The 17,617-nt window shown below is 43.6% G+C and overlaps 1 protein-coding gene across 11 annotated transcripts in view; it reads right to left on the bottom strand.

The window, feature by feature from the left end:
- The window catches only part of LOC137420630 (inositol hexakisphosphate and diphosphoinositol-pentakisphosphate kinase 2), a 196,018-nt gene that overhangs the window by 158,507 nt on the left and 19,894 nt on the right, over positions 1-17,617 (bottom strand). For 10 of the 11 annotated variants that reach the window (XM_078772474.1, XM_078772472.1, XM_068105857.2 and 7 more), the window contains exons 6-11: positions 12,113-12,267; positions 9,936-10,037; positions 5,736-5,897; positions 3,123-3,244; positions 1,879-1,980; positions 1,637-1,723 (exon numbers count right to left, since the gene is read on the bottom strand). In XM_078772474.1, coding sequence (XP_078628600.1) covers positions 1,637-1,723; positions 1,879-1,980; positions 3,123-3,244; positions 5,736-5,897; positions 9,936-10,037; positions 12,113-12,267 — 730 coding nt within the window. Of the gene's footprint in view, positions 1-1,636; positions 1,724-1,878; positions 1,981-3,122; positions 3,245-5,735; positions 5,928-9,935; positions 10,038-12,112; positions 12,268-17,617 lie in introns of those variants that run through there. The other variant, XM_078772475.1, reaches the window with a different exon arrangement.

The following is a 17,617-nucleotide window of genomic DNA, read 5'->3' on the forward strand; positions in this document are numbered from 1 at the left end:
TCAAATGGGTTTCCATGCTCGTGAAATACTGCACTGAGTTTGACAGCATTTTGTGTTATTCGGGAGAGCTTTCCCCCTGTGAGCTCATGGTGCTGTGTTCTCTTCGCCTTGCTGCCAGTGAAGTACTTTTTCTCAAATTCATGTTGTAAGTTTGAGAGTTCAGGTGCAATAAGAAAGTACTTGTCCAGTACTTTCGCGGATTGTCGGGTAAAGGGAACCCATTGGCTTCTAGCAAACCAACATATGATTGTTCAATGTCATTCATATTCAAAGCTGAACTGTTAGATGGGTCATTGATTTCAGTTTCCACCATGTCGAGCATCTCCAGGTCAGACACTAACTGTGCAAAATGAACATGCTGTTTTGGAGGTCTGTTAGCTTTTTCTATGTCTCGTTTTGCATGGCCTAAGCACAGAAGGTGATACTTCATGTCCTCAGCAACTGCTGCAAGAAGATCAGATGAGCCTACAACATTGCTCAGTCTAACTTTCAAAAGTTTTCTGTCTGTTTGTTGACCAATGGCTTTGAGCTGAGCTCCCATGTTTTCAGTTGAGACGTCGTGCAATTTGTCTGCTTTGTCTTCCTGACAAATGACACACATCTCCTTGTCGAAAGCCTGACTTCTGGTAGATCGCTGTGATGTGGAAGCACTTGTAGATGCAGAATCAGATTTTTTCGGTCGTCCTTTTGTCTTCTGTTTTATATAACTGACGCTGCCTGTCGCTTGTCCTTTCTCATATCGGGTCTTGGCTCGTTCAATGCATGTTTTATGTGTGAGATCCTTATAACATGTCTTGTGGTATGAAAAACCATTCTGTAACAGTTCATGGGCTGACAAACCTTTTATGCGATTCTTTAATGTAGAGAATTCTGTTTCCCCATATGAACATCGAACATCAGTTGTTGTAATTACTTTCTCTACTGAAGGCAAAGAAGGACGAAGCACATAGATTGTATAATCTGTTTGCTTGCTGCTCAACTGGCAAATAAAGCATAGTTCAAAATCCACCGTTTTTGACTTCTTGTTAGATGAAGACTCTGCCATTTTGGTTAATCTAAGGTCTCTAAGCTATGTTATCCTGGGTGATGGTTGCTGTGGGTACTTGCAGCCTGCAAAATAAGAAAAGAATATGTTAGTACACCATAAAATGGACAAGTGGAACCTTAACACTATAAAGCGAACAAACTGCTGCCGGTGACTGGATTCGAACGTCAATTTTCCGGCCGCCATGTTGATATAAAAAAGGCAGCCTCTGTCTGAAATTGTGCAAAATAAAAAGATTAGTAGTCAGGTGGAAGTTATTGTTATTATAGTCACCTCTATATACAAGTTCCAAGCAGTTCATGCTGAAAACAAAAATATTTAAACCACATTAAGTTAATTTTAGCGTCAAATTTAGGGCGTTTTGCTATGGTGGCGGCCATCTTGGATTTCAGGCCGTTAGAATGTTCAGAAAAAATGCCACCCTAAATTTTTTTAAAGCTTATGATACCTTCTTACAAAATCAAGTGAGTTTTTGCTTTTAACAAAAAAAATACACGAATTTCTTTTGCATGACAAATATGCCTACAGTATGTGCTAATGATATTTAACACACGAATGAGCTAATTGCATAACCACGAGCCACATACTCACCGGATGTGCCGCACTTCCATTTTCATTTTCTGTTTGGGTGTGCGATCTCCGTGTCGGATCACAGCAATCACACAACGCAGTTCCATCCTACACATTACACATAAAGCAGCAATGCGTTACTGCTCATACACCGCATCGTGCACACACCTTGCTCAATTTGGTGTGTGCATCTTTCAAGGACTGATAGCATGCAACATTTGTTCCTGTATGGTGTGAGAGAGTGCACTCTGAAAGCAACGTACATTGTGCCAGAGGTGGTGGGAACGATAGGTATGTCTTCAGCCTCCGTGGGGATTGTCCAAGGAAGGTGGAATTGTGAACCCAGTTCCCGCATTACTATATTCCTACGGGATTGGCAAGGGTTTGACATAAATAATGTAATCGCTTTGCTTGAGGGTGGTGTATCCAAGTTAAAACAAATGCAGGCGAAACAAGTCTACTTTAGGATCAACTACCACATAATTTTGGCCAAGGTTGATCGAATCAACTACCGCTCTGCTGGTACCAACCTCCTGACCCCCTCCATCCGGACCAAATTCAGATCCTGGGGGGACAGGGCCTTCTCCATCGCTGCTCCCACCCTCTGGAACTCACTACCTTACACCATCAGAGACTCCTCCTCACTCACCACATTCAAAACATCACTAAAGACCCACCTGTTCAACACTGCATTCAACATTCAACCCACAGCATTTAACCCCTGACTATCTCTTCTCCTTCTCCCTCCTTTTGCTTTAAATATTTCCCTATTGATTCTTGTCTTTTTGCAATTGTTGTTTTCATGTATTGTTATGCATTATGTTTTCCACTCTGTCAAAGCGCCTTTGGGCTTCTTGAAAAGCGCTATACAAAATAAATGAATTATTATTATTATAATTTGGTCAGCAATTAACTCCTGATTGAATAGGAACTAAAACACATTCCAATTCAAGTAAGACAGCACTTCACAATGCAGAGTCTTGCCACGGTACGTCGACTACAATCAATCTGAGAACCAATGCAACTCATTCACTCAAACAACATCTGCGTGACCTGTGTGCCAGGATTATGCTCATTTACTGCTCCTGCAATCAGTATGCTGTGTTATTAGAGGAGAAACTGTCCATAAAGTACAAACCATGTCCATGGAGAGGAGGTGAAGAATCTTGAATAAGTGGGAATGTGAGCTGGTATATCATAAGCATGTTGAGAAGAAAGGTAGGAGACGGGTGTGTGCGCACTCACACACACACAAAGCGAAGCATACCAAACAGTTGAATGACAATTGTATAATTCAAAGGTGGTTTGTCCATAGATCATCACCCAACACGTCATGGACCTCAATAATAATGACGAGCAGAACCTGAGAATTCCTATGAAGCAACGGTTGTTGCAACGTTGTTAATCTCGCTAGTCTCTCCTGCACACTTTGCTCTTCATTCAATTAACAAGTCATGAATAGAACGAAAAATAACCATCAGGCCTGCACACTTTGTGACATACGCACCCGAGAATCTTGGCACAATCATCATAGTACTTCATGGAGTTTTTAACAAAGCTGAACCCGTTCACATCGCACACGTACGAATGCCCGCTGGCCCTCAGCAGGTCAAAGCCGCAAACTGTTTGCTGAGAGGACACAACAACAACAACAACAACAACAACAACAACATGAGTCAGATTAAATGTGAACATGAAATGTTTAAAACCATTCTCAAAATAACATGTCACTAATTAGAAATAAAAAAAAACAATACATCTCAGTCACTTGTCGACTACACCGATCTTTCAAAACAGCCATTCTTCACCCAAGCTACTTGCTAGAGAAAAAGCCTTGTATTACCATAACTTGAAAAAAACAAAAACCAGCAAGGCATTGTTTCATGTCATTGGTAAACTTTTCAATACATTCAAAACGTATTACCTTCGCCACCGAGGGTGCACCGAGGTTGTGTTTTGACCCCTGTCTGTCTGTCTGCCTGTCTGTTTCTCTGACTGTGAGCATGAGATCTGAAAAAGTTATGGATGGATTCGGATGAAACTTGGGGGACAGATTGGGTGTGTGACAAGGAGGAATTCATTCGATTTTAGTGAAGATACGGACCTGGATCCAGATGCGAGAAGTTTTAATTTTATTCAAGCGATTCTTCAAGAGAGAAAGGGGGGGGACCGATATATAGCACTATATAAAGCATAATTGAGATGGTATCTCAGAAAGTGGACAAATTTGGACAAATGTTGGTGGATGAGTTGAGTCGGTGGCAAGAGCAAGCCGATTAGCTTTCGGTTGAGGTTCAGATGTAGATCCGACCTATCAGTGGGAAACAAAACGTAAACTGTTCAACCTGGCGGAGGTAAGCGCCCTACCGAGTGCCGTTCTAGTTTCCACTGATTCCATCTTTATCACAAGTCAAACAATTTGCCGCAGCCTTTCAGGATAAGATATTATGTATTTGTAGTGCAATTAGCAAACTGGCTCTGGATCCTATTTGTTTTCTCCTGCACTGTCTAAACTTCCTTATGCTTGGTTCACTTCTTACCGATCACTCACGAATCACGATACAGTCCGAGCAATCAGCAGTGCCCCAAACAAAACAACTTTTATACTTGATCCTGTTCAGTCAATTTTGCTTGTTTCTTTACTTTTCGTTCTCTCTCTCCAGTTATTCTTCTATAATAAATATGGCAATTGTATTTATGCATTTACGTATGTATGTATGTATGTATGTATGTATGTATGTATGTATGTATGTATGTATGTATGTATGTATGTATGTATGTATGTATGTACATCTGAAAATCAGAGAAATAAAAACAGGGTTGGGCAGATTTCCACCAAATTTTGCATACGTGTTGTAAGTATCATGGGTACAAAGAAACCCCCGCCCCTCCCTCTTCCCCCCCCGCCCTCCGCCCCCATAGGAAAGGAAGCATGGGTAGACAGAATGGATAGAGAAGAAAACTCTCAGGAAGGAAAACTGGAAGTCTGTAAGGAGGGCTTGAGGGTGGGGTCGATTGTTTAACGGGTGTGGAGAAAAGATCATGGTGGTGGTTGGGGAATGATCTGAGATAGTTGTGCACAGCTGTCTTGAAGACCTGGAGGGAAGAATGAGATGAGGAGAATATGGGTGTTGGTTGCATAAGCAGGAAAAAAAGAGGAACGAATGAGAGGAGGTGAGCAGTCATATTGGATTTAGATGGTTTCACCATGAGGGTCTTGATGGTGAACTGCTTTGCCCAAGAAGGATCATGGCTGAGAGTGAGACCTAGGAGTTTGAATGACTGAATTTCCTTGATTGGTTGTCCGGTTGTCGGACAGGCCTTTCGGAGAGACAGAGAGACAGAGAGAGACAGAGACAGAGACAGAGACAGAGACAGAGACAGAGACAGAGAGAGAGAGAGAGAGAGAGAGAGAGAGAGAGAGAGAGAGAGACGTCCTTATCTGGAGGAAGATGGATGCACGGTAGAGGGTGGAGTAAATTAATAGAGGATTTTCCAGAGTCAGAGAGATTAGGAATAGGATTGGGCGCATTTATGAAAATTAGGAATAGGATTGGGTGCATTTATGAAGATTAGGAATAGGATTGCGTGCATTTATGAAGATTAGGAATAGGATTGGGCACAGAACACTGCCTTGGGGTTCTCCAGCCTTGACAGAGATAGGAGATGAAAGGATTCCGTTGAGAGCCACACGTTGGCTACGAGAGTGGAGGAAGTCGGTAAATCATGTGTGGAATTGGGCCTTGGATGCCATAGGCAGAGAGTTTGGTGAGCAAGTCGGGATGCCAGACTGTATCAAAAGCATGAGATATGTATGTCCAGAGAGACGGCCCTGATCTCGTCTGACACCAAGGGCCTCCATACATTGTGGGGAGAGTATAAGCAGCGTGTCCAAGGTGGAGTGACTTGGTGTGAAACCAAATTGATGAGAAATTTGGTGATGATAAATTGATTGATGTATGACAGTGCACATCACTTATTTGTGAAAGGGGTGCTGGACAACAATTGCTTTTCCTCAAAGATTACTTCACTTAAAATAATTAAAAATAATGCAAATTCTCAAAGCGAATCTCAGGAATAAATCCCTGTCATGCTGAGGACAGGTAGGAGAGTCTCGCACCTTGAAAGCCAAGCAGACCTTGCGAGCGATGAGCTTTTCACGGGCATTCAAGATGACGGGGTAACGAACCTCTTTGCCTTCGCTGTCCCTCTCGACCTTACCGTCAAGGGCCGGTGACTTGCGGGCCTCAGCATGGGCATAGTCGGGTCCAACGGTGTATACCTGTGGCAGATACATCTGTGGTCTCCAAAACATTCTGCATAAACCCTCTGTTACAAGTACAGGTTGATACAAATGGAAATAGTGAATTCTATATCATCTTTTCTTAAGAGACTCCATTATTCAAGTACAACATTGTTTAAATAAACAGAAAAGCGAAGAATTCTGAAAATAACACCCAAACTAAATAGCATTGATCGTGTAGTTTTGAACAAATCATACATCAACGAGTAATCTTGAGCAGATCATTCAAACATGGATCTTTTTTAAGCAAGACATAATGGTTGACAATTAATGTCCATATGGTGCTGTAACTACAAATAACATTACAAATTTATGGCAAGTTTTTAGTCATATTTAATTCTTCCGAAGTAAATTTTTCTCTCTCTTTCTCTCTCATTCATTCATTCTTTTTTTTCTCTCTCTTTCTTTCTCTTTCTCTTTTTTTCTCTTTCTTTCTTTCTTTCTTTCTCTCTCTCTCTCTCTCTCTCTCTCTCATTTATCCCACCGCGTCTTCAGTTGTCATACCCTTCCTCCCGTCCATGGTACACGGAATCTTGCGGCGAGGCAGTTGCCCTGAAACAACTTGCCTTCGCATCCTGGAAGGCAAATCCAACGGAAGGCAATCTCAGTTCTTTTCACAAAGCCCAGAACAAGTGTGTGTCCACCCTCAGGAGAGCCAGGAAACAATATCTCTCTACTCTCAAGAGTGAACTCTCAAACCTGTCTCCCTCTTCCAAATCCTGGTGGCATCTTGTCAAATCCGTTTCGGGTGTTTGTTCCCCCTCCATCCCCTCCCTTACCTTAAACGGCTACACAGCTGACTCCGCACGTGAAAAAGCCGAATGCCTCAACTCTGTGTTTGCCTCTAAATCTTGTGTCCCAAACCCATCCTTCTCTGTACCCACCGTACCCAGCTGCTCCTGGACTCTGTGTCCTTCTCTCCTGACAAGGTGGCGAAGTTTCTGTCAATCCTAGACTCTGATTCTGCATCTGGACCAGACGGCAACAGCTCACGGGTTCTACAATCCTACTCTGCACTCTTTCACACCCTCTCTCTGTTCTCTTCACCCTCTATTTTGCTCAAGAAGGTCGTAGTCAACGTGTGGCGCTGAATTGATTTCTCTCATCTTCCCTTCCTGTTCAGGCTGGAGTTCCCCAAGGCAAATGTTCAAGTTCAAGTGTTCAAGTGTTCAGTGTTTTCTAAGTGTTCTGGGCCCTGTGCTTATTCTGGTCTTCATCAATGATCTCTCCAACTCTCTGGAAAATCCGCTCTATCTCTTTGCTGATGACTCCACTCTCTGCTGCTCCATACCTCATCCCTCAGATCATTAGTCTGCAGCCGCCTCACTCTCTGCAGACCTGGACAAAATCACAGACTGGTCAAACAAGTGGAACATGTCTTTCAATCCTGACAAATCTCACACTCTTACTATATCTCTCCGAAAAGACCGTCTGGACAACCCTCCCATCTACTTTCCCAACAATCCTCTCCAAGACGTTCTGTCACTCAAGCTATTGGGTCTCACAATCTGCCATGATCTATCCTGGGAAAACCACATTTCCAAGCTGGCCTCCAATGCCAGTCGCCAAATGGGCATCCTCCATCATGCGAAGTCCTTCCTTGGCACACCTGAGCTCCTCATCATATAAAAGACTTTCATCTTGTATGTGGTGAGGGCTGGTTCACCTCCCCTCTGGGCTGGTGATCCTGCCTCACACCGAGCTTGGCTTCACGCTGTTGAAACCAAAGCTTTCAGAATCATTGGAATCTCCCGGGATGAAGCCAACTGTGAGGGCCTTTCACTCACTCACTGCAGGCAGGTTGGTGGTCTTTCTGTCTTCTACCGACTCCTCTCTGGCCTAGCCCCCCCCCCCCCCCCAGCCCTGTCTGTGCTCTGTCCCCCAAATACTCCTACAGGTCGCACAAGATCTGCCAGCAACTCTCACCTGGTGAAACTGCCAAAATCAAGACTCTCTGCTCACCTTCACTCTTTTATTCCTCTTTTCTCCCACCTCTGGAACAAACTCCCTCACTCTCTTCAATCCCACTCCTCTCTCCAGGTCTTTAAAAAGCTGTTCACCACCATCTCTTATCTTCCCCCATCCAAAACCTTGGTCTTTTCTACCCCGTCGAATTCACCCCAGATCCATTTTTCTGAAATACCGACTTCTTTCCTGGAAGTTCTGGTTGTGTCCATGTGTTTTTTACCTCTCCCACCCCCACCCCCCTTCCCACGCCTCCTCCCCCCAAGCCCTATCCCTCCCACAGATCTTCCGATGTCCCTGCTCTCAAATGTTGTACTTGTGTGCTTCCCCCTCTCTCCCCATCTTGTCTCCCACTCCCTTTATTTTGTCTTTTGTGTCAAATTTTTTTTTTTTGTCATTAATGTTAGCTCTTACATGTACTTCGATCTTGTATACAAAAAATATATATTGGGGAGATTAGGAAAGGAATAATGAATGCAAGAAAAGACCAAATAATAAATAAAAATGACTAAAACTTAAAGGCAACATTAAGTGACGGACGTGTAAAATTTGTAAAATATCGTTTTACAAATTTCAATGGTGGGATGCCCGCTTATAAAGCGCTCACCATCAAACAAGCACTTGTATGTTGTGTTGTGGGTTGGTCAAAAACCAAAACAGCTGTCTACAGGGCATGTTGAAAAGTAATGCATACCTTTATTTTTCTCCAAAACAGGTAAAGATATTTGAATGAAACAAGGAAAAGTCCGCACGTTAGTTCTTCCCGCCGCTTGGTGAGAAATTTTATGATTCTGAAACTACATGTCTCAGTGCTACGTTAGTCAAGATGGCAAAGGGCAGCATGACGTTGTCAGTGCTGTGAAGCGCTGGAGATGAGAGTTTGGATGACTAACTGGAGAGGAGAGGACTGGAGATGCGAGAGGACTGGAGATGCGAGAGGACTGGAGATGCGAGAGGACTGGAGATGCGAGAGGACTGGAGATGCGAGAGGACTGGAGATGCGAGAGGACTGGAGATGCGAGAGGACTGGAGATGCGAGAGGACTGGAGATGCGAGAGGACTGGAGATGCGAGAGGTCTGGAGATGCGAGAGGTCTGGAGATGCGAGAGGTCTGGAGATGCGAGAGGTCTGGAGATGCGAGAGGTCTGGAGATGCGAGAGGTCTGGAGATGCGAGAGGTCTGGAGATGCGAGAGGTCTGGAGATGCGAGAGGTCTGGAGATGCGAGAGGTCTGGAGATGCGAGAGGTCTGGAGATGCGAGAGGTCTGGAGATGCGAGAGGTCTGGAGACGCGAGAGGTCTGGAGATGCGAGAGGTCTGGAGATGCGAGAGGTCTGGAGATGCGAGAGGTCTGGAGATGCGAGAGGACTGGAGATGCGAGAGGACTGGAGATGCGAGAGGACTGGAGATGCGAGAGGACTGGAGATGCGAGAGGACTGGAGATGCGAGAGGACTGGAGATGCGAGAGGACTGGAGATGCGAGAGGACTGGAGATGCGAGAGGACTGGAGATGTGAGAGGAAGGGAGATGTGAGAGGACTGGAGATATGAGAGGACTGGAGATATGAGAGGACTGGAGATATGAGAGGATACCATATGAGATGGTGTACCATTACAATCCAGAGAGTGAGAAGGTTGATGGAGTACCACCACAAAGGATCTTCAGCCCCGACTGGGTTCCATCAGATTTTCATCTCTCCCCCAAACTTAACACCTTCATGGATCACATTTTTCTTCAGACGATGATGTCGAGGATGCTGCGAAATGCTGGTTAAGTCAACAGAAACCACAGTTCCATCATGACAGCATCACAAAACTACCTCATCGTTGGTAGAAATGTGTGGACCACAGTAGTGATTATGTCGAGAAATAAACATGCACCATGGTAGAATAAAGATTGATATTAGTATCTGTCGTTGTTTCATTTGCATATCTTTACATGTTTTGTTGAAAAAGAAGAGGAGGCATTACCTTTCAACAAGCCCTCATACATGCATACATACAACCCGACCACAATACGCCCTACCCCTCCTTTCCATATTAATAACCGCACACCTTCACATCGGTACCATCAGTTGGCATGAATTCTTCATAGATGTACGACCCAGTCTTCCGCACTGAGCTCTCTGGCGAGTACACGCTGCTGCGGCTGCCCACCTGAAAATGGGACATGCAGCACTCCAGCAATGAAAAATAAACAAGATGTCATCTCATGGACAGTGCCTTCAGGAAGTATTCACACCCCTTGACGTTTCACATTTTGTTGTGTAACAACCTGAATTTAAGATTGTTTAAATTTAATTTTTTTTTTGTCACTGATCGACACAAAATAGCCCATCATGACAAAGTGAAAACATGTTTTTAGAATTGTTTTTACAAATCGACTGAAAATGAAATAAAGAAATATCTAATTCACATAAGTATTCAGCCCTGAGGCAATACTTCGGAGAAGTGCCTTTGGCATCAATTACAGCTTTGAGTCTTCTTGGGAATGTCTGTATCAGCTTTTCACACCTAGATTTGTGGAGTTTCTCCCATTCTTCCGTGAAGATTTGCTCAAACTCTGTCAAGTTGGATGGGGAGCATCGGAACAGCAATCTTCAAGTCTTCCCACAGATTCTCAATGGGATTCAAGTCTGGCCTTTGGCTGGGCCACTCAAGGATTTTCACGTTCTTGTTCTGAAGCCATTTCAGTGTTGCTTTGGCTGTATGCTTGGCGTCATTGTCCTGTTGGACCGTAAATCTTCACCGAATTCTAAGGTGTTTTGTACTCTGAAGCAGGTTCTCCTCAAGGGTTTGCCTGTATTTGGCTCCATTCATTGTTATCTCTATCCTGCCAAGATTCCCAGTCCCTGCCACAGAAAAGCATCCACATAGCATGATGCTGTCACTCCCATGCTTCACAGTAGGGGTGGTGTTAGATGGGTGATGAGCTGTGCTGTGACAGTTCCTTGGACTTCATGGTGGAGTTTCTGGTCTGACATACACTGTCTACTGTGGGTCCTTATATAGAAAGGTGCGTTTCTTTCTAAATCATGTCCAATCAATTGAATTGACCACAGGTTGACTCCATTCAAGTTGTAGAGACATCTCAAGGTTGATCAACGGAAATTGGGTGCATCTGAGCTCAATTTGGAGTGTCATAGCAAAGGGGTTGAATACTTATCGACTCAACACAGCTTTTCATTTTTAATTGATTTGTAAAAATTTCTATTTAAAAAAAAACATTCCACTTTGACAGTGTGGGGTATTATGTGTCGATCAGTGAAAAAAATATCTCAATGTAATCCATTTTAAATAGAGGCTGTAACACAACAAAATGTGAAAAAGTCATGGGGTGTGAATACTTTCTGATGGCGCTGTATGTAGTCTGAGGGAGCAGAGGTAGCTAGACCAGAGGAAAGGTGGGTGAGACAAAAGGTACACCTGTCTGCAATGTGACAACACAGTATGCTTTCATCTATCTCATCATGGGAGATGCCAATAACATTAAGAGCAAGCATATACGTCAAGACCTTGACTGTTCTCTAAAAACTGCCAAAGAGATGCCCACTGTTATCTACACCGATGATTAGAGGAGCTGAGGCAGAACAAGATAAGTTTGAGGAAAAATTTGACATGACAACATCCAGGAACGAATTGTTATTATTTGGAGAAAAGCATTACATAAAAAGGTGCAAACATTACACAAGTGACGTTTATAGAAGAGTAAATGAGAGGAGGAAAATAAAGAACATTTACAAGAGTTAATTGAATGAATGAATGAATGATCGTTTTAAGGCCATTTTCCCCGCTAGGGTGGGGGTTAGCCTTGCGGGCCCCATGACAATCATGGTTCCCTGTTTGAGGCAATGTTTTTATGGCCAGATGCCCTTCCTGACGCCAACCCTTAGTCGCCTCTTACGATGCGCAGGGATACGGTGTACCTATTCTAAACCGGGGTACACACCGGGATCATTCATCCCAGCAAGCTGGTACTCAATTTGCCGACCTCGGAAGGATGACAGGCTGAGTCAACCCCCCTGGCGTTAATTCAGCGATCGACCGTGATTCGAACCCAGGATCCTAGGATCCCAAGCCGACACCCTAACCGCTAAGCCAACACCAGGCTATCAAGCAAGAGTTAATTATCAAGTTATCAATTTACAAGAGTTAATTATTGCATGTAAACAAAACAAACTGAGAGAAGAGCGACAACAATGAGAAAAAGCAATGGAATTCGATTAGTTCACCTTGCGAAACAACCTCTGACTCCCTCCTCCAGCAGATGTGGGATAGTAAATGAAAACGTTGTGATCCTCGGCATTCACTGGCTTTTCCACGAAAGGTTTCAAGAAAATTTCACCATCAACTTCAACCTGATCATCACCTTCCACGAGGCAGCCTTCTGTGAAATGAAATAAAGTCACATGAACAAATAAGCAGGACCAAGCTAAAGATGCCTCCTGAAAATAATGGCGCTTTTCCACCGCGGTACCGTACCGTACCGTACTGTAACCAAAATCCGTTTTTTTCGCTTTTCCATTGCCAAGCGAACCGTACCGTACCTAAGTACTGTGCTAAATTTGGTTCCTGCTATGGATAGGCACCAAGCGAGCCGAACCCGGGCCTATGGGTGGAGCTATACTGCAAACCGTTGATTGGTCAATCACAATCGTCAATTCTGGAAGAAAGTGAAAGGTAGTCCTAATGTTACTAGCTATATATGAAGGCTAACATAACATACTGTACCTGTATTCTTTGTTTGCACTGACGAACAAGGTGCAAATCATATTAATTGTCTGCAAAAGACAATTGTCGGTCTTCATAATTGTCTGCAAAAGTTTCTTTCTCTTTTTAGCTGTCCTCTTTCTGGCGTCTTTCAGCTTCTTCTCAAACAAACATGTAGCCCTCTCTTTTGGCATTTCGCTAGAAACTCATGTTCAGATAAAACCAAAACCCAATGAAGAAGTAAAACACAGCTTCAAGTTCCTCCATAGTTGCGGAGCTATTTACAGTATAGTGTCGCATGAGAAACTAGAACGGCACTCAGTAGAGAGCATACCTCCACCAGGTGAACAGTTTACGTTTTGTATCCCAGAGTAGACCAGAAAATAACAATACAGAATCACATTTAATCAAAATCATCCGTCCACAACTTTTTGAGATACCCTGCTATGTATCGTCTTTGGCCCTATCTCCCAATGGTGAAGAATCACTTTTTAAAATTCTAGTAGCCAAATCCGGATCTTCACCAAAATCTAATCAGTTCGTCCTTATGACATACGCTACATCTTAGCCAAATTTCGTCCGAATCCGTCCACAACTTTTTGAGATGTTTTGTTCACGGACAAATGGACAAACAGACAGGGGTGAAAACATAACCTCCATCCACCTTTGGTGATGGAGGTAATTACATCAACACAGCATTCGCGTTTTTTTTCTTCACTTCAGATAACTCCGCCTATTTTCACGGTTCTGTTGTGCGATGGAAAAACGACACAGGAATTACCGTACCGAACCGTACTGCACAGTGCCGTACCGAACCGTTCTGTGCAATGGAAAAGTGCCATACGGTGCAGGCTCAACTTAACTGAAACCAAGCACCTCACTGATCCAGTAAGAGAGAGGAAACTGAACAGGCCCAATAAAGAGTAAGTCGGACAGGTATGGTGTGTGCGTATTTATGTATGTATGTATGTTTGTATGTATGTATGTATGCATGTGTGTGTGTGTGTATGTATATATCGTTGGTTGATATCTCCATTTGCAGGTTTCAGGAGGTGGAACAGAGTCCTCGCAGGACCCAAAGTATCCACATCCTCTTCGGTAAGGGATCACGGTTCATGGACCAAACTGTTCAACTTTTTCATAGTTTTGTTCCAAGGGCTCTTTTCAGGATCGTCACCGAACCCCGGATTGCTTCCAGTTGTAGTTCATTTGTGGTAATACTCCCAGGGGATGGCTTTTAAAATCTCAGTGAGGTTCTTCTTCATCATTCCTGTTGCTCCAGTTCTCGCTGGTACAATTACGATGCCCTTCAGCTTCCAAGATCTCTTCACCTCATTTTTGAGGTCCTGGTATTTGGTCATTTTCTTGATTTCTGCATTGTTTCGGCCAAAATCGCTGGGTACTGATATCTTAATCAGCAATGTTGTCTTTTCATTTTTGTTCCCGAGTACAATGTCTGGTTACAGTGCTTTGTTTTCTATGTTCACGCTCGATGTTATCATCAGGTCGTCCGTGAGCATGACATCCTAATTTTCAATGATTGCCCTTGGTTCCTGTTTCCATGAGTTTTCTGGTACTGGGATGTTTCAATTTTTGCAGAAATACCAATGAATCACCTTGCATACTTTGTTGTGCCATTGTGTGTAAAGTTGATCTGATAGTTTTTTTGCATCCCGAGAGCAGGTAACAAATACTTTCTGTTTCTGTCTTGCAGAATCTACGCTTGTCTGTCTGGCTCAGTCCCACCATCTTTTTAAATCCATTGGTGTAGTGTCCTTGATCTCGGGCATTTATTATAATTTGTTCGCCGTCCCAGTTGAGCTGACCTCTTCTTAGCCATTCCAATGAGCCTTCTTTGTCTGTCCCCACTCTGTCCAATTCTTTTTTGTATTTTCCTGCTCTTTTGTCATTCTCCCAGTTGTTGAAGCATATTTCTTGACATTTATTTTTATATATTTCTTTTGTCTTTTTTGCAATTGTTGGGGCTGTATTTGTTGCCGTTTCATTTTCCTGTGCAGCATCTTCTATTCGCACCTCTTTTTGGAAATTATTTGCAAGGTGAGTTCGGGATACTTTTTCAGGTTTGTTTACAAATTGTATCTGATAGTCTGTTGAGCATTTCACATACTCAGCTAGTCCTACACTCGTCGCTCTGTGCACCTGGTTGAGTTCCATTAGGCCGCTCCCTTCCTCTCGTCTCGGCAGGTACATTCTCGGGATGTACTGGTTTTTGTCAAACATTTTGTGGATGGTTAGGAGTTTTCTTGTTTTGATGTCTAACTTGTTGATTTCTGTTTGGGACCAGTATATTATTCCACAGCTATATTGGAACACTGCTACTGCGAGCTGGTTTATGGCTTTGATTTTGTTTCTTGGGGAGAGGTACCTGAGTGTGTGTGTGCGCATGTGTGTGTGAAACAGGCAAGATCAAAACGTCCGTCCTTCCACTTTTATCTTCACAATCAGCCTGTAGTTTACTGGAAAGTACTTACCGGTATTGTTTACAAGAATTATCTTCCACGATTTTTCTTAAAGTCGTTTCGCGCTATGTAACTCTCATGCATTTAAATGTGATTAATTTTATTTTGCTTAAACATGCTTAAAGGAATATTTATTCATTTGACTTTAAACTTTTGCCAAAGTTACTTGACCGCAAAAAGTGTGAAAGTTCGATCCACATGAAAGACAAGTACTCTACAGCCTTTTATTTATTTATTATACAAGGATCTAAGGTTTGTCATGAAGTCTGTACATACATTAAATGGTGACCAAAGACATCAGTCTACTTTTACTAGAATTACAACGACAATAGATAAACATGTTATATGCTTTTCCAGCTCTAGCAGGGAAAGAAAGAGGTAGCAAAAGCACAGGAGGCATTTAGGAAAATGTTTGGAGAACGCTTGGATTCGGAAGAGGGTCAGAAAGCAGTATTCAGGATTGCAAAGCACATAGCGAAAGAGAGGTGTGATGTGATGGGGGTGAGTTGCTTGAAGGATGAAGTGGGACAAATCGTTGTCGACCCAGATGGAATTAAAGGAAGATGGAAAAGATATATGGAAATGCTGTTGAATACAGAGAATGAATGGGATGGCAACATAGAGAGTAACCGAGTTTTAGGACCGGCAGAGAAGATAACCGAGAAGGAAGTTGAGGAAGCGATTAAAGCAATGAAGAGTAGAAAAGCAGGAGAGCCGATGGGAGTTGTGGGAGATATGTTGAAGGCAGCGGGAAATTGGGGTGTGAAGAGAATGACAGAGATCTGTAATCTGGTGGTGAAAGAAGGCCGCATTCCAGTGGGTTGGGAACTGAGTACCCTCGTCCCTCTATACAAGGGGAAAGGTGACCCTCTGGAGTGTGGCTCGTACCGAGCGATAAAGACACTGGAGCATGGAATGAAGGTATTGGAAAGGGTGTTGGAGAGGAGGATAAGGAAGAAAGTGAAGATCGACGAAATGCAGTTTGGATTTATGCCAGGAAGAGGAACGACAGATGTGCTTTTCATTGTGAGGCAGTTGCAGGAGAAGTACATGGAGAAGAGGAAGAAGTTGTTTTTTGGGTTTGTTGATCTGGAGAAAGCATTCGATAGGGTTCCACGCAAAGTATTGACATGGGCATTGAGGAAGTTAGGAGTGGAGGAATGGTTGATCAGAGTAGTGATGGCAATGTACAAAAGAGCGCGCACAGCTGTAAGGACGAAGGACGGGAACAGTGGTGAGTTTGAGGTGAAGGCGGGAGTGCATCAGGGGTCGGTACTAAGTCCACTACTATTTGTAGCTGTGATGGAGGTGCTGGCTCGGAACGTAAAGGAGGGTTCACCGTGGGAGTTGTTGTATGCAGATGATCTGGTGTTGATTGCGGAAAGTATGGATGGACTGAAGGAAAAGATGAACAAGTGGAAGGAATGTATGGAGACAAAAGGTCTGAAGGTGAATATCGGAAAGACGAAGGTGATGGCAAGTGGTAAAGCATGTGGTGAGGTGGAAAGAACTGGGAAGTGGCCGTGTGCTGTGTGCAGGAAGGGTGTCGGAGTGAACTCCATTCAATGTACAATGTGCGCTGAGTGTGTTCATCAAAAATGTAGTGGTCTGAGAGGGTCATTTACCAGTGTGGCAGCTACATTCAAATGTAAGGTGTGCACAGAGGGAGCTACAGATGGAGGAAATGTTGAGTTGGATCTTGGAGACGGCGTGAAGCTGGAAGGTGTGAAAACATTTTGCTACCTCGGAGACATGCTGAATGGAGAAGGTGGATCAGACTCGGCAACGGTTGCTCGAGTGAGATGTGCATGGAAGAAGTTTCGGGAACTGAGTGGCGTGCTGATGAGGAGGAGAGTGTCGCTGAAGCTGAAGGGAAAGGTGTATGCTGCATGTGTGAGAAGTGTTATGATTTATGGGAGCGAGACATGGGTAATGAACGTAGAGCAGCAACGAAGGCTGGAAAGGGTGGAAATGCGAATGGTTCGATGGATGTGCGGGGTATCGTTGAGAGAGAGGAAGACAAATGATGAATTGTGAAAGATGATGGGAATATTGCCTGTGATTGATGCTGTGAAGAGGAACAGGTTGAGATGGTTTGGTCATGTGTTGAGGAAGGATGAAAGTGACTGGTTGAGAAGAGTGATGGAAATTAATGTAGAAGGAAGTAGAGGACGGGGAAGACCGAGAAAGACTTGGCTAAAGATGGTGGAAGAAGAAATGCGGGCAAGGGGGTTAACAAGGAGAGATGCAGAAAATAGGGCAAAATGGAGAAGATTGTCATGGGGACCGCAAGGCTAACCCCCGCTCTAGCAGGGAAAATGGCCTTAAAATGCATGTTGTTGTTATTGCTCTAGCAGGGAAAATGGCCTTAAAATGCCTGTTGTTGTTGTTTTGTATGGGATATGAAACTGGGTTATTCACTTCAAGAGCAAATGGGTCAAAATGGGCATGTTGTCAGACCAACTCTGAAAGATAGTCCTCAATTTTTAGCCGCGTCGCAGACGCTGCTCATAGAGTGCCCTCTGCTGTTGTTCTTCTTCTTCTTCT

This window comes from Myxine glutinosa, chromosome 2, assembly GCF_964187855.1.
Source record: "Myxine glutinosa chromosome 2, kmMyxGlut1.1, whole genome shotgun sequence".
In the NCBI taxonomy this organism is placed as follows: domain Eukaryota; kingdom Metazoa; phylum Chordata; class Myxini; order Myxiniformes; family Myxinidae; genus Myxine; species Myxine glutinosa.